This window comes from Halichoeres trimaculatus, unplaced genomic scaffold (assembly GCF_033239565.1).
Source record: "Halichoeres trimaculatus isolate MK-OKI-2021-1 unplaced genomic scaffold, fHalTri1.1 fHalTri1_scaffold_8, whole genome shotgun sequence".
NCBI lineage: Eukaryota > Metazoa > Chordata > Actinopteri > Labriformes > Labridae > Halichoeres > Halichoeres trimaculatus.
The window spans coordinates 26972154-26999424 of NW_027437186.1; the positions used below are offsets into that span (position 1 = coordinate 26972154).

Sequence of the window (27271 nt, forward strand, 5' to 3'; positions counted from 1 at the left end):
ATATCTTCCAAACTCCTGAATTTGAAAAAAACCTCAGTCTTTTCTGAGTTTAGTGCCCCCTTTGGAACGCCGCTCTCATTGCTGGTTTTCTCCCCTATGCTTATAAGCCATGTTTCCCAACTAAAAATCTTTCTTGGGCATCTTTGTAGTGTAAAATGAGACGGTTTCTGAAGGTTGTAGTTAGTCAATTTGTCCCTCATCTATCTACCACCCACACATACCGGCAGTTTATAACATCACAAATAACTTTAAAGCCATAAACAGTCTCTTTACTGATGATCTGTTTTGCTTCTGTGCATCTTAAAAAGGCAACAACATCATCTTCATTGTGTTTTTATAATGGTTTAAAAAGTCCTGACAGTGGCTTTAAAAACAGCAGAATAACATCCTGAATCATACTTTGGTCATCTGTTCTGTGGTCTCATATAGTTTCCTGAAGCTTTGGGATTCCCAGCAGAAACCACAAACTCATCTCATTATCAGCTGATTAATGGATCAGCGGAAACATAAACACGGAAAAACATCCTCCACCCTGCGCGTCAGCGTTTTTAAAACACAATGAACGTGAGCAGACTCTGTAATTTGTTTCTCGTCAGTGAGCTAGAGACATGAAAGAGTCGACAGAAACACAGACGCTTTCTCACATTGATAAAGAGGCTGTTTAGGAGGAAGTTCCTTCCTGGGAAAAGGCTGAGATGCTCAAAACTTCTGCATTCCTGTGAACACAGCAGATTCTCACAACAGCAAGCAGCTTTAATCAAGCAGTATTCAGCAGAATAACTCAATTATTTTACTCCTCTGTCCTTTTATTCTTTAAATCTAAAGGAAACAGACTAAGGAACTGTTTCATTTTCTCGGCCACAATCACATGCCTCTGGGTTAACATTAATTTCTGTTATGGATGATGACGGGTTTACCAGAAAGCTGAGTGTTGCAAAACAATGTAAAGTTATGTGTCTGGAAACTTTTATCAAAAAGGAGTCACTGGCAAAAGGGGGAAGTGGTGCAAAGTGTGGACTCATTTCAGATATCAGAATAAAAAACTCCTCTCATGATAACAAAAGCAGCCAAGCCGTTTAGGCTGCGTGGTAAAACATGACACCAATGTCATGACAATGAAAGCTAAATGAAAGAAGACTTTGCAAAAAGGAATGCTGTAAAATATCTCTCATTTCAGTGTACTTAAAGAGTCTTAAGGCCCATTTCAACAAAAAGTAACAGGAACTTTTAGTTACGTTTAATTACGAAGATAGTTTCCTGAAAAAAAAAAACAACCTCTTGAAAAATCCCTGACAACCTTTAACAAATAAAACTACATTTTACTGACTGCCCAAATCTCTGTTTTCTTTGCTATAACTGCTCATAAATACTAACCCAGATAATGTCATCTGGAAACAACCCAACTCTCTGTCAGCAGATCAAACATGAAGTTATACTAGAGCAAACACAACGAGCAGTTACGACAAAGACAACATTGATTTGCCCTGTTCATGCCTCTTAACCTTGTCCTCACTTTCTCCCAACATCTTAAATTGAAACAGCTGAACAGACACAGTGTTTGTCTTCACAGTATCAAGATGACATCACTATCCAGAGCACATCAGAATACGAACAATCCTGATTAAGAAGTGCTCCAAAATGCTCAAGAGAACGCTGAGTTCCACAGTCCCTTGTATTTCTTAAAGAGACAGTACCTGGAATGAGCTGCTACAGAACCTACCAGATACACAATGTGAAGCCTTTGTTATCAATATGATACCACCTCTTGGAATAACTTACAGGTATTAAACGCACATAAACAGCACTAAGCTGATGTAATTCATCGAGCTGAGAGGCTAGTCTTTATCTGAGGTTCCTTCCCCTCATTTTATCCTTCGGAGAAATAAGAAACTGTTTCCGCTCTCAGGCTGTAGCCAACACATCCTGCCGGCAGTGCTCTGCTAAAGCCATTAACAAATACTGAGAATTGACTGTGGATCAATAAGGGAACAGATAAAGAATCAGACTGATAAGGAGAATCCATGAGGGTCAATAAAACCTAAAATCTCATCCCATAGATCCACTGAGGCTCTCACGCTAATTCAGGTTAAATTCAATTTCCACCAAAGCCCATTCTGAGCAGCAGCTCAGCAGTCAGAGGTTAAGTGAAGGATACTAGAAACACCTCTCTCTCTCTCTCACACACACACACACTAACACACACATGCAAACACACCAAAGCCAAGCGTTTTATGGCACATCTGTCACGGCTCTGCTCCATTTGACTTGTTAATTACAATCAACCTCCATCAGAAACAAGTTAACGGCTCATCCGCGGCATGTTTGCTCCTTTCTGCACCGGGGTCAATTTCACCGTCAAGGGTAAAGACGTTTGCTCCAGGGCTCTCCTGCAGTGCTGGCCTACATTTTACAACTCCAGGTCCAGGTGACTGTGCCTTCAAGGGCTCCGACACGGCTGATATCAGGTCAACGGAGTTAGTGAGCCGTTTAACCAACGAATAACATCATTCAGCCGTAAAAGGCAATCACTGAGCAGCTTATTCTCAGAGATCTTCAAAGATGATAGTGCTTTTAATGTGTTGATAAACGGTGACTACTTCCTGTTTTGACATCACATGTGGTTCTGTGCTACATGCTCCAAACCCTGCCTGATACAGGTCCTGCTATAAACAACATTTTAAATTCAGGGTCATAAGTAAGTATGCAAAGATGGAAACCAGAATGCTGAGAACAAAGAGCTAGAGTTTGGAGATTAAAGACAGAAATTAATGATTATGAAGTCCAAAATCAGTAATCAATTTCTGACCCATTAGTCACAATTCTAGGATCAAAGCCAGAATACCAGGATCAAGGTCAGATGTATACAAACTAAGTTAGAATTATATGAATTAAGTCAGAATCCATGAAGTCAGAATCTTGAGGTCAAAGCCAGAAGTCCAAGACTAAAGTCTAAATTATGAGATAAAAGTCAGAGGTTTAAAAAGCCAGAACTCTTGTTGAAAACTTCACTTTTTAATTTATAATTATACTCTGGCTTGAAAGTATCTGATTTTTGTAACCTCTCATTGGTTGGGTCAGATTATGCTCACTCCTTGATTTCAAATAACTCTTCTGTGTTAATTTATGATATCTCTAAAGGTTTTTGACCCCGCAAAGAGTGCTCAGAGGCCTGCAGGCAGGAGGACTCTGCTGTGCGACACACACCCAGCCCTGTCTGCTCATTCAGACAGACCCTTTCTCTTTCTGCTACAGTAGGGCGGAGGTATGCACACCAGCTCTAAACCAAATCCCTTCTTATCTCCCGTCGGTCTCTGGCTGCGCTCACAGAGGTCAGCTGTCCCGATTGTCTGGGCCCGCTGAGGGGGACACAGACCGGGTTAACCCCACAGGTCACCCCTGGTCCTCGGACTCAGTGGCAATCGGGTTAATGACCGGCCAGCACTCATTCCCATTCCATTGTGACCCGTTGACAGACACGTAGACAAAACATATGAGGCAGGTCAGCAACTTTCTGTGGCCTTTTCCCCAACGCTCCCGAAATGGACACTAATGAGCCCCCTGGGGAGCAGAGCTGCAGACATAATTCATCATGACAAGACACATTTTCCTATATGCTCATGTTTTAAAGAGTGACATTATTTAATGATTGTCTCTGAAACAAAGAGTGATCCTCCTGTGGCCAGCTCTGACCGCCGGTATGTGCTCTGCTCTGGAGGGGGCGGACTTTAGAGGATTAAAGCATGCCTCCATAAAAGTCTCCTCACAACAAGATGAAGTCAGAGATTTATAGGAGTTATATCAAAGGGGATTTCCAGTCAGCACTGATTATATAAAGAAGTCGACTGAAGGAGTGAATTCTTCTTCATGTGTTGTGTCGTGAAGTTGAATTCCTCTGGTTACTGAGCCCAGCCTACATGTTCTAGGATTCATCATTCGTAAACATCCAAACCCTCCGTTAATATGAGTCTATCCATTTAACCTGAGAATAAGTTGGAACTCTAGAGCGAAATTTGGAAAAGCCAGAATTCTACATTTTAAGTCAGATTTCTACAAAGTTGGATCTTTCGGACTAAAGCAATGAGTTGTGAAAGTTGTAATCCTGATACTTAAGTTAGACTTTAAAAATAATAAATTATGATATCAAAGATGGGATTTCTAAAATCGAAATCCTGAGATTAAAGTTAAAATTCCAGAAGTCGGGATCCTGGGACTAATGTCAGAATTCTGAAAAGTCGGAATTCTGAGATTAGAATTAGAATTCAAAAGATGAAATTCTGAGACTTAAGTCAAACCCTAAAAAGGTTCAGATTTTGAGAACAAAGGCAAAATACCAAAAGTCGTAATTCTGGGCAAATGTTGTTTCATAAGGATGGAATTTGGAGATTTTTCAAAAAAAAAACAAAAAAACCCCCCCACAAATTCCAAGACTAAAGTAAGATTTCAAAAGTAAGCTATTTAAAAAGTAGAGTCAGAACTCTCAGAAGTCAAGATTCCAATAATAAGGTCAGCATTCATAAAAGTCTAAATTATAAGAGTTGGACTCCAGAAGTTAAATATTCTGAGACTAAAATTGAAAATTCTAACAATTCAAAATTTTGCTATTTGAATAGAAATCTAGCTCTTGAATTAAAAAAAATCCAGAATGATGGAAATAAAACATCTATTGCTGTGTGAGGTGCAAGTGATTTTCTAAAACTACGATTTCCTGATTTTCTGACAATGATAACTAAGTTATTCCAAAGAAAACTTTTCTGATCCTGACATTAATGTCTGACCCACATTTCCCCCCACCATTGTAGTCACGTAAAATAACGTAATCTAAAGGATTACTGATTCTCCTCTTGAAAGAAAAGACATGTTTACATCATCTACACAGCTACATCTGGAAGCAGCTGCTGGATGCTGAGGATCGTATGTGTCTCCATCTGTCAGTCTGTAGGACGCCGATTAGTCTATAACATCAGGTCAGAGGGCAGCATTGAACAGGAAGGTCCAGGCTAGTCTAAGCTGGTCATGTGACCAGGTTTACATGATTGCTGACACAGATAGACTAATGCATTGATATAATGTCAGTGAATATCAAAGAGCAAGGATGAAAAACAGATGTTTGCAGGTCAGAGAGGAGGTTTTAGCCCTGCTCTGGCTGGAGATAGATGCCTGATCTTTTGCATCCACTATCAAGGCTGCACTCCGCTCTCTGACCCCTCGTCTTCCTCACTTCAACAGCTCGTCCTCCACACACATTTACCAGGGGTTGGCGGGGATGCTCACCAGCAGCAGTTTGACTTCAGTCACTGCACCATCTGCTCCATCCAGCAGCTTCCCCTCCAGACATGGCGATGCTTTCTCACCCAGACGTGGTTGACACAACAGCGAGTCACCCGATGAGCCAAGAGAGAGGGTGGAAAAATTAGAGAGTGGAGCATCTAGGGCACGAAGCATGCTCTGGTGTGAGAGATACAAACATATCAGAGCCAAAAAAACATCAGGAGATCCTGACCCCCCAACTTAGACCACAACAGAGAGTGCAGAGTGAAGGCTACAGAGACGTGTGGAAACTCAAGTTCTTACATGTGGCGGGATTCAAGGTAGATGTGCTTCATTTGGTTCTTTGTGGAACCAAAGAAGAAAGCAGATTGTGGAGATGGAGAGGATTTCAGGATGCCAAAATCTGGCAAGTGACCTGGGAGCGCCTGAAACTGAGAATCTTTTTTCTTATAGTTTCTTAAAGAGGAGGTATTCTACAAATCTTCGAACTTCTGCACATTCATATGTTGTAGAAATCCCTGAATCTGTCTGGACACTAATCTTCACAAGATTTGTTAAAATAATGAGGTCATCACATGAGGATCGCCTCCCTGGTTCATGACATGTTGAAAGGGGCAGGGTCTCAAACACCAAAGTCTGACAGGCTGGCCAATCAGAGAGGAGGTAGGTTGCGGGGCAGGGTGCCTTAAAGAGACAGTAGCTTTCAGACAGAGGCTGAGATAAGAGTTTCTAAACCACCATAGAGAGAAAAACAAGCATTTCTTTTAGCTGTTGAAAAGATACTATGGGACACCACAACAGACCAAGAAAGCAAAATAACCCCTCTTTAATGCACCAAATATATGATTAAACATCATCTGTTACAAATGCTCCCAATTTTGGTCAGTTCGTAGAGTAGGCGCCCCACGTATAGAGGTGCCAGTCCTTGTAGCGTTGGTTGTGATCAGTTTCAGTTCCTGGTTTGATTTGTTGCATGTAACTCTCTTCTTTCCCTCCATTTATGGTCCGTCTCAACCTATGCTTTGACAAAAGAGTAGGAATTGGTTGTGATATTTGTGGCCTGGTTGTAATAGAGTACTCCCATTAGATGGTGGCTGTAGTGCTCTTCAATGCTTCCTGCCAACTGCCTTATTGTCAAAATAAAAGGAAGCAACAGCTGCTGCAGTTAGCAGAGCAAACTTTACTTTCACTTTCTCTTTGGTCTCTACTACAGATTTTTTCTATTGCTGTATCTCTTCAAAGACATTTTCTGCCATAAAATCTGAAAAACCAGAGGCCTGCAGCTGAAACTATCAGCTTGTTTTTATCTGAGTGTTAGTTAAATAATCTGCCGTCCAAAGTAAAGACTCCAGATACCAGGCAGAACAAACCATGCAGAAAGTCCCGGGCTGAAATGCCTTTAAATGGCAGCATTAAATGTGAGCAGAGACAGCGTCCATCTGGATCTAATCTCCTGTATCTACTACGAGCTTAACCACATCAGTGCAGTCAGATTAACAAACATCTACTCCACACAAACAAACAGCAGCCGAGCAGCAGATGAGGGCAACCGTCCACACATATCCTAGAGAAACATGTTACAGGACAGTCATTGCATTGGGTCAAAAACACAGCCCCCGGCGCCTTCACAAGTTTCACGGGAAGGCTTGCTGATGAACGCCAGCAATCTGTTGAACACGCTGTATTTACGCCATTAAACTGATTAACTATGAGAAGTCTTGTATGTTTACATCAGAGGAAATGACCAATGACCCGAGAAGAGCCACACAAGCAGGCCATGATGCAGATAGGACCCTCAGGTCACAGAGTCTGAGCCTTATTATTCAATCATATGAAGCTTTATTCTAGGTCTGAGCCAGAAACCATCATCACAAAGGATCCTGATGATTTTTGGACGTTTCCACTCAATAAAATCAAAAAACACCTGCTTCATGATACCACTGGAGATTTTTGTGCGTAACAGCAAAGCTCAGGTTTAACTTCTTCACAAAGGGGAAAGAAGAAACAGGATTTTAAATCCATTTGTGTGAATGCATATTAAAGATTTGGAACCCAGCACTGTGTTAGCAGCCTATTTTCACAAACCTGATATTTTTGTACAATTTCAGAAATATTCAGGACTCAACATTTACAGGATTTATCTGTCTGCAAATGCACCCTCGCAGAGGAGCATTTTCTCAGACCAGTGAACTCACAACTTTAAATTCAATTTGGCCTAGTCAAGAAGTTCAAAGAATTCTGAATTCTTCGAGTCTGATGTTTATGCCTGAAATCTAGAAATCTGGCCTTAATTTCAGGATTGTTACAATTCTAGAATACAAACTTTCAACCTTAAATTTCAGAACAGATGTTAATCCCAGAATTTTTGCGCTTGTGTCTAGAATTATAGATTTCTGTCTTTGACCGCTGAATTCTAGAACACTGACTGTAATCTCAGACTTCTAGAATTATGACATCAACCTCAAAAATCCAGAGCTCTGATATTTTCAGAGTTCTAGAATGCTGTCTTTCAATGTCATGTTCAATGACTCTAAACCAGAGCTTCAGAATTCCAGAATTGTGGTGCTTGTCTTTAGCATGGCAAAGCTCTGTCTTTGATCTCAAAATTCTAGAATACTAATCAAACTCTCAGATTTCCAATATTTTCATCAGAATTGTTTGAGAAAATCAGAACCCAACCTTTATTCCCTGAGTGTTACAAATGGTAACAATTCTGAAATTATAGACTGGATTTGAATTCTACTTCCAAAATTCTGACTTTGTCTCAGACTCCCTCATTTTTTAGTGGCTCCAATCCTCTCCAGAATTTAAAGCAAGCTTATATTCTAGATTAGCTGGACTAATGGTATCACCGCAGGATATGCTGTCTCCCTAAAGGTGAGTCTAAAAACTAAAGATTGCTCCTGCTCTAGGCCTTGTCCACAATCAAAAGTCTTAAACAGTCAAGGAAGTTCAAAGCTCAAACTGGGATGGATTTTGATATTAGTCTATCCAGGAAACCTCAAATTAAAATTTGTTAAATTTATTCCTAGACTGAAGGTTTTGTTGAACTGAAATGGACACGGGCCATTGAAAAACATAATGAAACCTGAAATGAACAGAGATATATTTCACTCTTTGTCTGTGTTGAACACCTCCATGAACACCTCTCTGTAAACACACGCCCAGCTCTAACAGGCGGTGAAACAGGAATAAATTCACAAAAACAACCCTGAACCCAATGACGGCATCTGTGCTTCCCCTGACAGTGATGAGTGGGCTGAAATCCTCCATAAATCCAGACTGCAATCACAACAACGCGCTGACAAAAAGACAGAGAGAGTCTGGCTCTCACAGCGGGAGCAGCAGCATGTGATCCACGCTCTGCTGGCTGGCTGGTCGGGTTTGAAGCAACAGGCCTTTTGTGACTCCTGGTCAGCCAGCCAGCCGCTCAGCCGGCACTGAGACCGGGTCTGATCCTCATCACATGCATGAGGGGGGCAGAGGGGTGCCACATGCTTCTTTATGCTCCTGTGTGCAATGAGGGGAATGCATCACCCTCACAAATGTGGTCTGAATTAAGTCCTTGAACCAGATTTTCCCTTTATGCTGTTCTCTAATCGTGACGACTCAGCACAGAGGCAGCAAGGCACCATGGGAACGGGGAAACAAGGAGAAAGCAGCAGGCAGCAGACGAGCTGACAAGTGAAGGTGGAGGAGCAGAGACACACGCGTCAACCAGCTGTTTAGAGCTAGCTTTTAAAATCACACCTGTGTATGTTTTCAGCTCCACCACCCTGAGAGACACCAAGCCAAGCTACTGAAAAGATTCAGCAGACGGTCAAGGTTTGGTTAGAAACGCTGCTCAAAACAAGAAGTTTACCAACCAAAACAAGTTTTACAAAATATTTCAATATTAAATGGCAGCAAAGAAAAAAAGATTTAAAAAATAGAAAATGTTTTCCATGCTGTAAAAAAAACAAAAGTCAAAAAGTCAAAAAATGTCATAAACACAGAAAAAGATGAAATATTTTAAAAAATCAAAAAAGAAAAAAATTATAAAAAGAAGTTAGGAGAACACTTGGTCTGTCAACGTTCACTTGTGCTTATTTAGGAAAATTTCCTGAATCTTTCATCCGTTCTGGGTCTGTGTGAATACAGCTTAAGTGAGAATGATACAAAAAGAAGAGCAGGACATTGGGCTTCTTAACTTTTACATATTTAGATTAAAAAACAGTGACAGCTGCCCCTGAATATTTTCAAGATAGGGATTCAGCTCCTCAGTATACATTCAAAACAACTCAGACCTACTATAATTCATGATTATGAATAACAGGTAATGCAGGATCTGTAAGAGAGTTGAGCAATAAGTCATAAATGTCATGAGGTTTTTAATTTATACATGGAAAGTCTTGTTATGTGCGTTACTGCAGAGTTTGTGTGATTTAAGACCTCCAGGACAGACTCCATAACAAATTTCTTGACAAGGAAAGAAAGCAAAGGTGTGTGATCAAGTCCCAAAAGTTGTTTGTAGTGTTAAAGCTAAAAGCCACAAAAAACTGCAAAAGAACTCATGAAACTATTTGGATCAGGGCAAAAATATAAACATGAAGTGCCAGGGAGCATCAGAATGTAGCTTGTTTTTCAGACATGTTGCTGAGATCTCTCAAACACAGTCAGCTGAACTGTTACATAACCCTAAAACCTAAAGACAGGGTGGAACAGGCCCCTGAAAAGTTAATATCACAACATTGAGTGTGTAACTGTAGACGGGCGTCTCCGGGTCAGAGACATGCTAACCAGCTCTGAAATGATAACAACTGCATTCAGCCTGCAGGCATGTCACAGGAAGCCGAACCTCGACAGGTGCCTCATTGTTCTGCCAGCTCGCATTGTGCACATAACTTTATTTTGAAAGAAGAATCTATCCGCCTCGATTACCCATTGTCTGGTCAGCCGTGCAGAAAGCACTGAGAGACGAGGAAATATTTCTTCTTTAGGGCTCGTCTGCGACGCGTCGCCGGCAGGATGCAACAGATTGCTTTACAAACTGAAAGACTTCCCTCAGCTCTGTCATTATCCTGGCTGCTGAGCTGATCTATCTGAGAGTGTGCTTCAGGCAACCTGCAGTATTGTGACAGAAGCTTAACTCAATTTATTTTATATGAAAAAGTAAGTTCAGGTGAAGTGAAGTCAAGGTGAAACTTTTACATTTTCACATTTAGCACAGCTGGACAATTTTGGAATTTTCAGGACTGCATGCATGCACTGCAGTTTAGGAGTTTGGTGCAGGCTCAGCTGATGCTTTTCGAGCTTATACTCCAGCTCAAGCACTGAGGTCAACAAACCAGACATCCTGAAATTGCCTGAAACTCATCATCATCACCACGCCTGCTTGCTTGCAATGAACTTTCCTGACTTCAACCTGCTTTGCTCAAGTTTCAAATCACCTTCAAGTCCTTTCTATGAAAGAGAAAATCTGGTTACGTTTGGGGTAAAAGAAAATGAGGCGGTTTGAATTTACACACGTACCACACCTGAACAAACCAAAGACTTTTTGACTGTACATGCATACATTTCTGTCACGGAGTTTGCTGGCTGCAGGGGATGTGATTGAGCATTGAAGCATCCTAACCTATTTCATCTGTGAACAGTCCAATCCTACCAAAAAGATCTGCTCCATGTTCATATGCGAGCACCAAACCACCTGCTCCTGAATTTGCCAAGAGCCTGTCATTATCACCATGCTCACTGGCTAGCTAGGAACTTTCCTGACTTTGACCTTCTTTCCCAGAGATATTAATTTACCCTCCCTTCCTTATGAGAAAAAAGAAAGTCCAGGTAAGTCATGTTGAAAATTTGAAGCAGTTTTCAATTTTCAACATACAGCTCACCCTGGACAATTGTGTGATTTTCCAGCAGTGTTGCAGGCACTATAGCTGAGTTGGGTACTGTTTGCAGGGGGTGAGATGGAGCACCAAAGCAGCCTCATCTTACTCAGCTGATCTCTAATACTCCAACTCCTGCACAGAGGTCAGCAAACCACTCAATCCAGAATTTGCCCAAAACTAGCCATCATCAGCTTGGTTTCAAGACACCCATTAAGACTGTAACCTTCAATTCTGTTTTCATGTAAAAAAAAAAAAAAAAGTCAATGGAAAACCATGGTAAAGCTTTCCAAACTTTTTGCATCCACATGTGTAGGGCACCTGGACAAATCTGGGAAATTTCAGGACTATGCATGCACGTCCTGTAAATGAAGGGTGTGATTCTTGCAGCCTATGGTGAGACTGAACACCAAAGCAGCCACATCTTACCCAGCTGATCTCCTCCATGTTCATACTTCAGGTAAACAAACCAGCTGCTCCTGAATTTGCACCCGACTTGCCTGGGAGCAACGGACAATCAAGTTTTTGCAGTAACTCCCCCCTAATTTGTAAAATAAATTTCCACCAATCATTGTTGAAGACTTAATTCTTCTCTTTGACCTTCTCTTTGAGACAAGAGTGGTACTATCCTGACAAATTACCAATTTTTAGTGCGTCACATCACTGGGTTAAGTTGTTGATGTCTGTTTTCCTTCACTTTCTGCCTGATAAAGTACTTCAGTCAATGCTGTCATTTTAGAGAAGATCTATCATTTCCCTGTGACAAATCTTGCATTTACTTCTGTGTATTCAAAGACACTTCCTCCTGGAAAGTCAGGACAAAATAACACTAAAGCTCTTGCAAGCTGGATAACTGATGTGACAAGTTATTTTGCAGATGCATGAATCATTATTAGAAAACATGCTGGAAAGATCTGCAGAATAATGGGCTTGTTTTTCGCTTTCGTGCACGATAACTGTGCATTATCCACACATCACTACAGATGTCTCTCTGATGTGCAGACCTGCAGCAGCTGGACCCAGGCTTAATGTTTAAAGGAAAGTTAAATGTTATATCAGACCAACCCTCCTGAGTCTACTGAGAGCTAATCTTTCCCAGACATGAGAAATAATGGTGTGGTATTGATTCCAACGCTCCAGGAGCTGAAAGTCTTTATGCACGTTTTGTTTAACGGAGAGCTGTGAAGCCAGGAGGATATAAACCCAGAGCAGTGGAAGTTAACAATGGGAACTAACATGCACACTGTAAAAAAAGCACCTTGTTGTTGTGTCTGCAGCCAGAGGAACAGGCCGATTTTCCCCCGTAGTTATTGTACAGCATAAACTTCCTGCAAAGGCAAAAACATCTAACTGTTTACTCCATCTGCAGAGTCTGCAGGAGGGTAAACTAAAATACAGCACAATAGTACAAGCTGTGGACAAGCACACTGCCAGGTTTTATTTACAAAGAGTCCAAACAACTCTGATGTTGGAGGAAATTGTTCTGCGTCTGAGCTCCCACAGCTGTTTCAGGTCAACACGAGCACATCCAGCAGCAGGAGGAACTTCCTTTAACCACGGCTTAGAAATAAAAGAGACATTTCACACCAAGCTGGAGCTGAGAGCTTCAGAGAATCAGCCTGGATCAGGCAGAACGTTGCTGCGTTTGCCGCCCCCTATCACCGACAGGAGGAACTGCAGGAAACCAACCCATTCAAGAATATTTCAGTGCAAATGAAGCCAAATGACCTGCATCCAGCACGGGAGCGCACACACACCGTCAGGAGCGCCGATATATGACCTAAACATGTCATATCTTCATGTTACATTAATAAAATACCACAAATCTAGCGCTAAATTAAGTGTTATCTGTTTTAAACACATGCTCCTTAATGATTTACTTGTACAGAAGCTCTGATTTCATTAAAAGACGAATTTCTGCTCCACACACCCTTCTCTGGAACATCAGATTTTGTGCGTAACTGGAGTTTTTCCTCACACATCCACCAGCTTTCTCGACTGAAAAACAACTTTACCCTTTGTCTCCACCGTTAACTCAAACACTTTTCAGCCCTCAGCTCACTCTGAGCGTCCTCACTTCCAGTCACAGCTCTACTTTTCCCTGTTTATCTTCCTGCGGAAAGAGAAAACCCCTCTCAGCTCTCACCTGGCACCGTGCGTAAAGTCCTGTCCAGGTGAGGAGTCCGTAAACACCGTCAGATATCCGTAAAGAGTAAAAACCAGGGGACGCGCTGTTAGTCGATCCCACACCTCCGTGTGTGTGTATCAGCCTACAGACTGAGGAGAAGCCCATCCAACACACAGCACCTACCTCCGTGACGACAACACGCAGGGAAAGAAGCTCCGCCCCCTGACGACTGGACAAACTCCGCTGTCCCCTGACCACACAAACGATCTTTGATCAGAGGAGGGTTTGGTTATTGAAGGAAGGAGACTGAACCTGTCCCCTCAGCCCTGGACGAGAATGTAGAGCTTGCTGCATGAGCAGAGTCCGGTGTCCTGGTTTCCATTCACAGAAAGACTATTTTAGTCTGTGAGCTCAGTCAGCTCCACAGCGACACCACCTGGAGATCTGCAGAAAAGAAAGTCTCTCAAATGCCTCCTGGATATATATTTTTGTATTTTTGTGGAATTTAGTAAAAAATCATCAAAGAGTTCAAGAGAAGTTTATGGAGATCTGAGCTCAATAAATGCTTCTAAAATGCAGTTATGATATATTTCTTATTTCTTCGCATGATGTTGTTCCTTCCTTATTTTATTTTGTAGAGTCTATCTGTTGCATGACATTTCAAATATAAATGAGCTAACTGTTTATGTTTTGAAGCTGAATCCTGCAGAAATGCAGACAAAAGCACCTTATGAGGGAATTAAAGGGGAGTTATGCTCCTCAAGGACCTTGCTAAGAGGTTAAATTGGAAATAAACTGTCAAAATTATTCACAAATAGGATTAAAAGAAGTGTTACTCATACAGTTAAAGTTATCGAAGCAGTGTAAATACCAACTAGCTTATGTACTTATGTTGACAGAAAAAAACACAAAACTTGCATTTGCACCAATATTTAATAATCATTTATCTTGATTATGCAAGGCTGGAGCAATAAGAGTGACATATATATATATACATGCATGAGCAACCATTCCATGCCAAAGCTGCTGTTTTCCAGTTGTGCCAGATTCCTAGCAGTGCACCTTGACTAAGAATGATGGAGCAGTTAAACAAATCACACATACTGACTTACGAGATAACCTCTTGGGCATGGTGTACAGACTGAGATGCTGTGGCTAAGACTAACCATTTACCACCACATGTGCTGATTTTTTCCAGGTCGCAGTCCCAGTCAGTCATGGGTTCCCAGACTCTTCTTAGCCTTTGTCTCTATTCAAGGATGCCAAACACATGATAGCGTTTTAATAATTCATAAGAGCCTACAAATCTATACAATAACAGAGGAAAAGGTACTGTAAACCAACTCTTTAAAAGAGAAATATGTAATGAAATGTATAAATATGATAGAAATTATGATATGCAAAACATTCATTGATGAAATAGGGTGTTACAGGGTATAATGATGCGGTTTGTTGTGATAATAAATGTGCAACAACAAAAATAATAATAAAAAGGAACATGTATTGGGGTAATTTATTATACCTTTTTGTTCATGTATCCTGATTTTTGTAATTTGCATTTTTAAAGTTCATTATTCGGTGTTAGAAGGCAGACCTGAATGTGGTTAAGGTATCTACAATGCAGAGGTGAACACAATATAACACAATGGAGAAAAACAACATTTAGAAAAGCCTTTTGAAAACATATATCTTTGTTACCACTACTCTTAAGATGCTGTAGACTTCTTGGATAATATCATACTAACTGCAGCCATTTTAAACGTGGTTTTAACCACTAGAGCTGCATAAAAGGAGAAAGTGAGTGGAAAGAAACAAAAAAGAGGATAACAGGAAATTCTCCTTGATAAGAATCAGAGAGACTTTATTTATCAGGGGTGGGGGGTAGGGGTATGCTATAGCAGTTACTGTTGTATAAAAATGTAAAAACACAAGCATATTGATTAAAAACACAATGTTTTTAATTCTAATTTCTGATGCTGATTCTAAGTGAAGATGAAAATATGTTTTTACTTTTATCACTCTAAAGTTGAAACAGATTTAAGATAAAATAAAAAAAACGATCTGCAGAGAGATTCAAAGAAAGAATGAATAAGTACAGTATTATTATTATTTAGAGGGCGAATTTTGTAAGTAACCATACAAAACTACATTTTCCAGTAGTCCAGTCGCCGAGTGTGACGTCAGAGTCGCGCGACACGTGTTTGTTTCCAAGGAGCCGATAGAAGCTTAGGAGAGAGCTCAGAGAAGCTCGAGTCTACGGATTACTAGATGAGTTTTTAGTCAATTTTTCTTTGTTTTTCGGGCCTTTTACAATGTCAGCACTACAGATTAGCGATGATATTGAGACCCTGTTTTCTTTTGAGCTCTTAGTGGAAAATATTAATATTTATACAGCGGGAAAAGTTTCCAATGAGCTGGCTGTAGGAGTCCGTCTGCTGGATTTCCCAACTCTGCTCATTTACATGCCTGAGGAGAGGAGAAGAAGAGGAGAGGCTCACCGAGAAGAAGATGACGTTAGAGATGAACACGTGTTTAACAGAGGGAAGTGCTGCTTCTTTAAAATGAACCTGGACTCTCTGCACACTCACCTGTCCAACACACCTCTGTACACCATGCTGCTGGACGTCAAAGAGGAGATACCCAAGTTAATCGGGACCTCTCTGATATCTCTTAGTACAGTGATGAAGAGGATCAAACAGGATGTGACTGAACAAGGTGTCTCCTCTCCCTCCTCACATGGGGAGCGAGGGATTGTTGGAGTATGCAGCCTCACAGGAGAGAAGATTGGAGAGATGTGTCTGAGTTATAAACTGCAAAGTGTGGGGGGAAATGTGCTGCAACATGTGACAGAGAGAAGGGGTGGTAAATGCATGAATGTACAAGAAAGCAGTGTACAAGAACAAGATGAGCCTGATTTGTGCAGAAATAAAACATCAAAGCTTGGGGAAATGCTGCAAAATGAAGACAAACAGGAGGGTAGTGATTGTGTTTTCACGCAGAGTGAAGAAAAAGAAGCAAAACAGACTCAGGAGAGGTGTAAGGAAGAGGATTTCGAAGACGTTTCAGCCATATTTTGTCCTCCACGTCTCTTCTTCTGCAACTCTGCTGAAGAAAGAAGCAAAAATGAGACATCACAGTCCCTAAACTCTGCAGGTTTTCATTTTGAAGAGGTGGAGGGAGATGAAACTGAAAGTGTGAGCTGTCCTGCTTCAGTGCAGAAAGAAAAGTGTGTTGCCAAAACGCCGGAAAACAAAAGAACAAGTGCTGTGACATCAAATATCCTCAGGGATGTAGTGCAACAGTTACCTCTGCTGAATGCTCTCCTCGTTGAGCTGTCACAGCTGAGCGGAGAAACCACACAGCAGCCTCTGTCTGTTCATCCGAACCTGGCATGGATTTACAGGCCAGCGTCTGCAGAGCCGTCACAGAGAACAAGACAAGCGATCAGTCCAGATTTAAAAAGTTCAAAATCTCAAAAAAACTGCTCCACACCTTTATTTAAGCATACATCTTCAGTAGAGAAAGAGAAACTAGAGGAGGGTAAAATCTGTAGCACGACTCTGAGAAAGAAGCTTGTGTTTGGGACGACGAAGACATTCAATCTCAGGATGAAGCAAGTCTCACCTGTGAGAGGAAAACAGAGAGAGTGCGTGGAGTTAATGCAGAGTAAAACACAGAAGAAAATGTTGTTTAAGAAAGGAAGCAGGAGAAAATCAGATTTAAAGCGGGCCTCAAATCTGAATGTGGATATTCAGACAGCTGTAGAGAGCGTGAGAGAGGACTCACTAAAGCAGGAAAGTCACAAACACTCTCTAAGAAATTCCGAGAAAGCACCCCTCTCTGAGTTTATTGACATCCCGACTGTGAGAGGTAACATCTCTGCCAAAAACAAGGACGACAGCGAGCGTCAGAGTGAATCAAATCACTCACAGTGTGACAGACAGGCTGGGGACGCTGAGTCCTCCAGAGGCAGAAGCTCCAAATCTTCAATTTCAGACTCTGCTGGAGAAGAAAGCGAGGATAGGGAGGAGGAGGAGGAGGAGGAGGAGGACTACCCTGATGACTTTAACAGCCTGGAACCCAGTGACGGTTACTCTCCTGACCCCATGAGCAGCCCCGAGTCTTCCAGGGCCAAGACACCAAAGTCTCCAACCCGGCTCCTGTCTGACTCCAGCTCTGAGGGCGTCCATAAGAGAGTGGCCCTCCGTGTTCCTGTCCCCATCCCGGCCTCCAGGTCCCCTCCACAAAGAGCTCTGAGAGGGACGCACATCATCCGAGCTCGCACTAGCGCCTCAGCCCTCAGCGTTTCATCTGATGATGCAGACAAAGACACGTCAGCGTCCGTACAGACTGTGCTCTCCAGGAAACAGACGTCAGAGAGGAGCAGAGTTGACAGTTCGGTATCATCTGGGGGTCAGAGGAGCGAGTCGAACAACAGCAGCAGAGGAGCTCCAGCTTTCTCTGTGGGGTCGGTGTCGTCTTTTGAGCTGCAGGAGGCTGAGGATGAGGAGGACGAGCTTGGGTCCCTGGACTTCAGAAAAGAATACAAACACATCTCTGAGCTGGTGGCAAACAAACTTCCCGGTTACACCATGTAGAGTTTGAGAGGGTCGAGAGAATAGAATCAGTGTTTACTGCTAAGTAGATTTACCCATATGAATTTAAATTCACTTTAAACATTTAAAGAATAAAATACAAACTGATTTAATTTATCATGGAGCACACAATTAAAAGCTGAAACAAGTGAAGCAGCAGAAATAAAAACAATAAAGAGAATTACAACCATTTGAGAAATGTTTTTATTCCCAATTATGCCTTAAAATTTTTTTAAATTAAGCTTCCTGTGGAGATTATTTTATGTTACTGTTATCCTGTTGAGTCTTTGAGACATGTAAACGATCAGTGTTTGTACTTCTGCCTGGAGATAAATCAGGTTTATTGTGAGTCTGAAGGAGGCGTATATGTATATGGTTAATAGCTCTTGATTTTTTACTGGGTAATAATTTTTTTACAGTTGTGTTTTTTTAAATCTTTTTAATGGGGCAGTTAAATCTCTCTGTCTCTCTTTTTATACCAAGTTGCTGGAAATTTACCTAAAATGGACTTAAAGGAGTAAAGAGCAGATGTTAAATCCCTCTTAATAATTTTCTGAAAATTCTATCTGCTCTTGTTTTGAGTTTTCATGGGCTGAAAATCTGTCAGAGCTCCAGAGACATTTCCTGTTTCAGGTGTGTCTTAAATCCAAACCATACCTGCAAAATTGAATTTCAGTGATGGTGTTATTTGTTGATTAAATCTGAAACAGCAGCTCTGTTTCTTATGAAATGGTCTGGGGATGTTTTTTGGACACTGGTATTTGGATTGATTAGGGTGAAGTATGACAACAAACCTTGGTTACAATTGTGGGAATTTATTGTTGTAGCCTGAGTAAATTTATCCACGCAGCATTCATAAGGTCTGAAAAACTGAATTATTTTGACTTTATGTTGCTTTGAACTTAATATCTACAACATTCCAGCTAGAGATGAACTTTTTAAACTTTGCATCTAGCAGCATTTTGGAAATTAAGATTAAAAATCTTAAAGAAAAGATTTGGAAACAGAATATAATATGTCCATTTGTAGAAATAGCCCTGTCAAACTGAACTTTCTCCTTTTTTAAAAACGCCTGTCCATGAAGCAGCACTCTTCTTGCATTCAGTCAGACCGTTGAATTATTTGCAGGTTGCACAACACAGTGGTTTTTCTAGTTCTGCAGACTTTAGTGTGAAATGAGGGCTTTTATTTTGAAAAGTGGTATAGGACTAAGAGTTTTTTAAGCTGACTTCTTTAGTATTGTTTAAAGACTAAAATAAATAAATAAATAAATAAATAACATCCAGTGCCTTGTAGTTTCTGTTGATGATAAATGAGTGAATTAAATGAGTTCAACTTGTCAAATTAACTGCAGTTAGTTCGATTATGAAGCCCATGGCGCATGCGTCAGTCCGATGTTGACGGAAGTGCTTCAGCAGCAGCGTGCAGAGAGGAGAAAGCTGAAATGTTCAGACACGTTTTCCTGACTGGACCTCCAGGTAACACATAAAAACCAATGAGTTTCGAGCTGTCAGGGTTTAAGAAGGGTGAATCTTAAGGATTCAGTCTGTTTCTTTCAACCCAGAGTCACTACCAGGACTATAAAGTATAAAGATAGCATTAGCTTGTTTAAGGTGTTAAGCACCAGTGGAATTAACCCATACACTGACAGAAGATTGTTTTAATAGCTTTATTTGACATCATGTTTTCTAATTATCCTCGATGTACCAGCAAACTCTGACCAGAGGGACCCAGAGCCGTAGAGTAATAGGTTTCAGCGACTATCTGATGTTAACTGGAGTTAAAGCTCTAAACAAAAGTTTTAAGCCGTATTCTGAAACTAATTGGAAACTAATTCAGAGACATCAATGGATGTATCTCCAGCCTTAAGAGGGTGATTTGAAAACAGTTTTTAATGCAAAAATACATCTACAAACAAAACAAAACATACAAGGCACAGTCTTGAATTTTTGCATGATTAGAGTTTTTATTCCATCATGTCAAGATATGATTTTGCCCAGCTGTTACTGAAACTGGTAAGCATGTTTTGCAACGTTTTTTTAATTGTCTATTATTCTGCAAATTTGAGCAAAATTAAAATTTTTCTTTTAACTTCTTTCTTGTCCTTTGAAGCTTTCCCTCTATTAACAATCATATATCATTTATTCTTGTCAACTTTTGTGTTCCATTTTGTTCTTTTTCCTTCATTGTTAAATTTTTCTACACTTTTCCCTGTTTGTCAAATCTTTATGTTTTTATTCTGAGTTTTTGCTTTGACAGTCAGCAGTTTGTAGAAAAAAATGATTTTAGGTGCTCTAAAATTGATATTATATTAACTTAAATTAACTTAAATTATGAAACTTTTATTTGGAAATTGGGAGAGACCTTGTTCATATTAGGACAGAACAGGACTAACCCAAACACAATCCTTAAGATAGTAGAAGCTGCTTTTTGCCTTGATTTTTTTTTCTGTTTTACATATTTCTGAAGCTACATTTCTTTCTTCATCTGATTGGATTAAAAATGCCAACAGGTATTCATACACCTTTGGCCGGGGCAGCTTCTAGAAAGTTATTTTTTTAACCGTGATGAGTTTTTTCCAGATCAAATAAAGATAAAACAAAAGCAACTAAGTGAAAAGTCAAAAGTTTATGACTGCAAACCCTGGTTAACCTTAGGCAGTCAGCAGAAATACTTGTGAACAACTTTTGAGGGACATCCTGCTGGTGACAGTCATTTTTTAAACCATTAAACGCTCACTAGACTGTTATATTAGATTTTTAGTAAATGCAAAAATATGAAGCTTTAACTCTGTGCACATTTATTGGATTTGTGCATGGATTAAGCAGCACCAGTGTTTTGCACCAAGCTGCTGCAGCTGTGATAATAAGCTTTGATTGTTTTCTGTTTCTTTTGTTCTGCCTGCAGGTGTGGGTAAAACCACTCTGGTCCAGAAAGCCTGTGAAGCTTTGGCGTCATCAGGGGTGGGAGTTGAAGGGTTTTACACGGAGGAGGTCAGGGAGGGGGGCCGGAGAGTCGGCTTTGATGTGGTCACAGTGACAGGAGAGAGAGGCCAGCTGTCCAGAATCAGGTAACGTACGTGTCATCCTCTGAACACACAGATACCTGCTCTCTGTGAACACGCTGCTCTAGTCACCTTCGTCTCATTTTAACCCACAGGGATGTTTCTGCTGCACCTCATGGCAGACGGGAGCACATGGTGGGACAGTACGTGGTCGACTTGTCTTCTTTCGAACACGTGGCTCTCCCTCTCTTCAGAAACGTATGACCCCCTTACGCCTTCCTTAGCAGATCAGAGCTAGACAAACATCACTGCATCCCGATCATCAAACCTCTGATTTTCTTTGAATTGATGGAATAATTGGAGGCCTGCAAACACATAAATTCCAGAGTGACATTTTTAGTGTTGGTGGTGCCGTCTGGCTGTCGCTGACCGTGATTAATCGGGCATGTAAAGTGAGCCTGGAGTAACGCCTACACACACACACACACACTGTAAGTGAAGGTGTGTGTCTTGGCGGCAGAGAGTCCACTTTCATCTTGGCTGAAGAGTCTCTGTAATCACAGAAGATAAGCCTGCGTGTGTGTGTGTGTGTGTGTGTGTGTGTGTGTGTGTGTGTGTGTGTGTGTGTGTGTGTGTGTGTGTGTGTGTGTGTGTAATACAAAAACACTGAAAATGTGATTTAGTCCACAGAAACTCTTAGTTCTTTCCACCTGCTGATTCACCTCGTGTCCTCCAGTAGATCTTAAATATGTTTTCATCATTAAACGTCTACAGTTCACTGTTTTCAATATAACACACATTACTGCATAAAGTGTTGCTCAACCTTTGCAGTGATTATGACAGAATTTGCAATGATAGCATCTGTTTCTACAATTTGAACGTGTTTCAAGATGTATTATGCATGAAGATTACGCTAAGCTCTCTTGAGTTGGCCAATTTGTGTTATTAGTAATTTTCTAAATTCTAAAAACCATCCAGAATTCTGCAACCATTCTATAATTCTGCTAACATTATAAAATTCTGTTGACATCATAGAGTTCTGTAAATATTCTAGAATTCTGCTGAAATTCTGCTGTTATTCAAGATATCTGCTATTGTTCCAGAATACTACTAACATTTTAGAATTTCAGTTGCATTCTAGAATTCTACTAACATGCTAAAATATTCTAGGTTTTAGAATTTCTCTAGCATTCAAGCATTTTGATCACTCCAAAGAATTCTGCAAATGTTCTAGAATTCTGAAAAATCAAATAATTGAAACTGCTTTAAAGAAAAATCCAAACTGATCATGCATTTTACACTGAATTACCTTGAATGCTAAAGTTCATCCTTCCAATATTCTTAAATGCTGGTTACATTCTAAAATTTTGCAAAGATTGTAAAAATGATCCAATATTCCAGAATTTTGAACTGTCTAGATTTCTGGTATCACTGAAGAATTTTCCAACTATTCTAGAAATCTGCCAGATTCTGCTATAATTCAAGATATCTGTTATTATTCAAAATATTTAGAATTCTAGAATTTGACTGAAATTCCAGATTTTTGCCAACATTCTACAATTCTAGTTACATTCTAGAATTCTGCCAAGATTCTAGAATTCATCCAACCTTTCAGAATTTCCCTAGCATTTCAGCATTTGCTTACACTTAAGAATTCTGCAAACATTCTAGAATCCTGTAAACTTACTTAAATTTTCCCAACATTCCTGATTTCTTCTAAATTTCAAGACTTCTCTTAAGATTGTAGAATCTTGCAAAGCTTCTTGAATTTCTCAAACACTCTAGATTTCTTGTCCCATTCTGGACAAATGCGGAAATTTTGAATTTTGCTTACCTTCCAGAATTCTGCAGATATTCTGAAGGTATGGAAACATTTTAAATTTTTTTAAGGCTTTTGACGAAATGAGTTTTTTTCAAGTGCAGTAAGAGGCAAAGACACATGTTTGAGTTTTGGAACATCATCTTGGAGCGGATTGTAACAATTTCATGCAGATATCTGTTTCCTGGTCTTTTGACTTTTTCTGTGAACAGCCTAAGCTTGCTTGAACGTGATCAGACAAACTACTTTAAAAGAAAAATCTAAAGTAATTTAGGTACCAAAATCCAGATAGATCTTGTATTTTAACGCTAAAACTGTGATTAGTGATCACTTAAATGCTAAAAATGTATTGTTTTCAGGTTGGCTCAGCTGACAGTGGCAGCAGGAAGGTGTTCATCATTGACGAGATCGGTAAAATGGAACTCTTCAGTCAGTCGTTCATCAGAGCCGTGAGGCAGACTTTAGAAAGCTCCTCTTGCACCATCCTAGGCACCATCCCCGTCCCAAAGGGGAAACCTCTGGGCCTGGTGGAGGAGGTGCGGAGTCACAGGGACGTGAAAGTCTTCACTGTGAGTATAAATAATAACAGCTCTCTCTGGGGGAAAACAGGGTATTTAGGTCAGTTTAAGTCCAACAATGGGTACAGGACAGTGTTTACTGTAGCTCCTGGTCTTATGAGGGCAGTCGGTCTGCTCTCTGTCAGAGGGGCCGCCCTGCTCTGCATTATCCCTCTCATAGAGCAGGATTAACTCTAAATCATGCGTGACTGATTCAACAACAAAGGGTGGTCTCACATGTCAAAATAATTCATCACGGAAGACTCAGTTATGGATATTGTCATGCAAAATGCTCCTCACTGGGCTGGCGAGAAGAACAAATGAGGTTACAGAGCAAGAGGGACAGTTCAGCAGGATGAGTTTTACTTTCACTCTGAGGGTCAGAGATTAGCTGTTTTCAACATGAGGATTATAATCTGAGAGTGGACACTCTGAGGCTTACAACCTTCAGGACAAAACAGCTCTTATGTTGTTTATCTTTGACTGCAGGGGTCTTATTTCACCCTATCTGGAAAAAAATGGTAAAAAGGTTACAAATAAACACAGGAACAAAACAGGCTGATTTAAAACAAGGATAAAAAATGAAAGTTTGTAAAAGGTCAATTACTATTTTACACCCTGAAACTGTTTTGCACACTGAGTTCTGTTCTTTTGAGTGCATTTTTTGGGGATTTGTGATCCATTACAAAAAAAGAAATGTTGCACACCAAGTTTGATGTGTTTATTTGTCTCTGCTTCGTGTAAAACTGGAGTATGACACCTGTTGACAAAAATACACTGCAACCAAGAGAGCAAAGAGAGTTCATCCTGCGATAAGGAGTTGCTTCTGGCTTTTGTCTAGGATTTTATGATCCAGTTTGATACACTTATGGCAACTTGGACTTATGCTGAAATATGCAGAAAAACAAACCTGTTCTGATAAAAACATCCATGGGCAAAACATTTGCAGTCAGTTTGCATAAAGAACTGTTTTTTAGAACCTACAGAACCTTAAGATAAAAAGTAGGGTGCAGTGTGCAAATGTGTTATCTTTTGATTTCCATGGGAAGTGTGTACAGCAGTATTTCCAGCAATGCTGTTTTTGCTCCATGTGACAGCACACTATGCTTACCTAGAAGCGTGTTTGAAGCGTGTTTGGTTAGGTATGGAGAAACAAACATAAAACCACTTTACAGTTCCTTTCTCTTGTTGATTTACTGCTCAATTGGATCAACATTGCCTAGTTTACTGCTAGAATTTTGTTTCTTATCCAGAAATCTGCAAGCAATCTAGATTACTGCAAACTTCCCGGAATACTGGTGTCATTACAGAGTTCTGTAAAGATTTCAGGATTCTAAAGTTTTGCTGTTTTTCAAGATTTCAAGCTTCATATCAGAATTCTGCTAAGATTCTTGAATACTTCTATTATCTAGAATTCTGGTTACACTCCATAATAATACTAAGATTCCAGAATGGATCAAAGGTATGTTCCTGCTTTGTAGTTTTATCTACGGCCCATGTGTGGTGCAGCATGATCTCTCTTTTTTCTTCTGCCGTAGTTTTCTAGCTCCATGTTGTACCAAAAAATTTCGTCTGCTTCCTCTTTAGTTTCCATCTGAACTGATTCTTGTGTCTCTTTTCTCTTTCAGGTGTCCAAAGAAAACAGAAACACTCTTCTCCCAGAAATCCTCTCAACATTAGAAACCTGTCTCAAACAAACAGCCTGACTCTTTGAGGGAAACGTGCGGCTTGGGCTGAGTTTTGTGCTGACGTGAAGTTTTATTTGTGTCAGCGAGTTGAGTGGATCCAGGCACGCTTCATCACGGGGTTGTGACCTAACCTGGAGGACACGCAGAGCTGCTGGAGGCGTGTGTGTGGTGTGTGGTGTGTGTATGTGTGTGTGTGTGTGTGTGTGTGTGTGTGTCTCACATGCATGTATTTATGTACTATATTCATTTCTTCATTCTCATACAGCCTGGAAATGGATTACATGCTGAATTATTGATCGAGAGATGGAACAGGGAATAGTTCGGTGAGTGTGTAAATAACAGAGTCACACACGGCGTCTTTACTCAGATGTGTTTTATTTTTACTCAGCTGTTTGTTTCACAGCTGGTAGTTCTGATTTATCACTTTAAAGCTTTTATGTCTCTCTAACACGTAAAGCTTTCTGTCAGTTATCTGCTCTGTAAACCTCTCCTCTGTTCGTCTCATCGACCTCAGGATGTGCTCGCTGAGATCAATATTTAACGTTCAGCTTCGTCCAAACCTTGCAATGGTTTATTCATCCGCCAGCATGAACAAGAAAATGAAAAAATTAAACAGCTATTGTCTTCAGTGGTGAGGGTTTTCTCCTGTATTTATTCAATATATCATAAAGGAAACTGTTGATTTGATCTTCAAGTTTAAAGCTTTCAAACTGGCAGTGAAATTGTTCAGAAATAGATACTTCTCTCTGTGCGTGGTGATCATAAACAGTTTGAGTGTATTTTTAGATGAAAGTCATTGAAGATCATTCAAGGTTCCAGAGTTTGTAGATTTTGGATTAAACGACAACTCTGTGAGAATATTTTCCCAAACTCTGCGTGAACTCTGGAGTCTGGCAGCTCTCTCAGAGTTTTTATTAGAAAGTCTCTGGCAGAGGTTTTTGTTTCATCGCCGAAGCTTCTTCAGGTCATTTCAAAGTGAAAAACACGGCCGTGTCTTCTGGCTGGTGTCTGAACCCTGCTTGTTTAACTGATGTAAGCTGTCAGTTTGGCTGCAGAGCGAGCTGCCAGCTGTGATATGCGTCAGACGTGCTGCTGAGGCAGCATCTGTTCTGTGGCCACGCTGACGGACGTCTGCGCCGACCTGAAACCGTCTCTGAATTCGGCTCAAAGTCAGTGCTGTACTGATCATATTTTAACCTGATGTGGAGACATGAGGCTGTTTTGTTATTGTGGGCGCAGACCCCAGGGTGCTCGGATCTGATGGTTTGGCTCGCTGTGGGATGAGCTGCACCAGGCTCCTCTCCTCTCTTCTCTGATCCTGGACGCCCTGCAGCAGGGGAACAGATGGGTTATGTAACACAGACCCAGACCTGCCAGGTTTACCCAATAAAGGCTGACGGTGGATGCAGCTCATGTGTTATGATGTAATTAGCAGCCATATTGTGACATTAGGACCAAATCATTCACAGGAGGGAACCCAAGCTGCTATTCGTACAGTAAGGAGCCAAAGGGGACACTTTGAGGAAAACAATAAAACAATAAATATGATGACTCAGAGGGTGTTTTTTTTTTAATGTGATCTGTTTTGGTCGAGCAAGAGAATAAAACTTAACATAACAAAAACTGGTATCAATACTGGTAATAGTATTGTTGTAGGGAGAGGTAAAGTCATAGGTAAGAGTATTGGCATTGGTTTAAAAGGAGGAATAGAGATGAGTATTGGTACCAGCACTGGTCTTGAATTTGGTATCAGTATCAGGAAAGGTAAAGGCATCAATACTAGTATTGGTGTCAATATTGGTAATGGTATGGAGAAAGCTATAAGTATTCGTACCGCTAATGGTACTGGATTTGGTATTTGTATCGATGTCACTTTTGGTGTTGGTTTCTGTATTGATAGAGGTATAGTTTTTGATAATGGTAATTGGTATTAGTATTGTTGTTGTTATGGGACTAGCAAAGGACTCTGAAATGATACAGGTACTAGTATTGGATTTGCTACCAGTATAAGTAATAGTACTTGTAACGGTGTTGATATCACTTTGGTATCTGTGGCAATATCAAAAGAGGTTTAGGTATCAGTGTTTGTGCCGGTATTTGTGTGTAAAGAGGTTTGGTTATCTGTAACCAAATTGGTATCAGTACCAGACTTAGTATCAAAAAAGCCATAGATACAAGTATTGGTACCAGTACTGGTTTTTAGATGTGGTATTGCTTTTGGTGTCCGTGTTGGTATCAGTTTTACTATCAGTATCAGAAAAAGTGATGGTATTAGTGTCAGTTTTGGTATTGTATTAGTACCAGCACTGGAATAGGATTTGGTATTGGTTTCACAATGGTATTGG

The 27271-nt window shown here is 40.5% G+C and overlaps 3 protein-coding genes across 8 annotated transcripts in view; 2 read left to right on the plus strand and 1 right to left on the minus strand.

Moving 5' to 3' along the window:
• Positions 1-13583, minus strand: part of LOC141794758 (signal-induced proliferation-associated 1-like protein 2) — a 125250-nt gene extending 111667 nt beyond the window's left edge. For 3 of the 6 annotated variants that reach the window (XM_074675243.1, XM_074675241.1, XM_074675238.1), the window contains exon 1: positions 13282-13434. The gene's annotated coding sequence lies outside the window, so the exon portion shown is untranslated. The other 3 variants (XM_074675244.1, XM_074675242.1, XM_074675240.1) reach the window with 2 other exon arrangements.
• A 1841-nt stretch (positions 13584-15424) lies between these two features.
• Positions 15425-19061, plus strand: map10 (microtubule associated protein 10). The gene has a single exon (XM_074675032.1). The coding sequence runs from the start codon at positions 15576-15578 to the stop codon at positions 17859-17861; it is 2286 nt and encodes a 761-aa protein (XP_074531133.1). The 5' UTR covers positions 15425-15575; the 3' UTR covers positions 17862-19061.
• A 186-nt stretch (positions 19062-19247) lies between these two features.
• On the plus strand, positions 19248-26477 carry ntpcr (nucleoside-triphosphatase, cancer-related). Its single transcript, XM_074675945.1, has 5 exons — positions 19248-19336; positions 20766-20928; positions 21018-21120; positions 23041-23250; positions 24867-26477. The coding sequence occupies exons 1-5, from the start codon at positions 19303-19305 to the stop codon at positions 24942-24944; spliced, it is 588 nt and encodes a 195-aa protein (XP_074532046.1). The 5' UTR covers positions 19248-19302; the 3' UTR covers positions 24945-26477.
• Positions 26478-27271: the final 794 nt, after the last annotated feature.

Bases quoted from the DNA above. Each gene is read 5' to 3' on its own strand.
- ntpcr (XM_074675945.1), top strand. From the start codon at position 19,303: ATGTTCAGACACGTTTTCCTGACTGGACCTCCAG. The intron at 20,929-21,017 runs GTAACGTACGTG...TTTAACCCACAG, and splicing joins GGCCAGCTGTCCAGAATCAG to GGATGTTTCTGCTGCACCTC. The intron at 21,121-23,040 runs GTATGACCCCCT...TATTGTTTTCAG, and splicing joins CTCTCCCTCTCTTCAGAAAC to GTTGGCTCAGCTGACAGTGG.
- map10 (XM_074675032.1), top strand. From the start codon at position 15,576: ATGTCAGCACTACAGATTAGCGATGATATTGAGACCCTGTTTTCTTTT.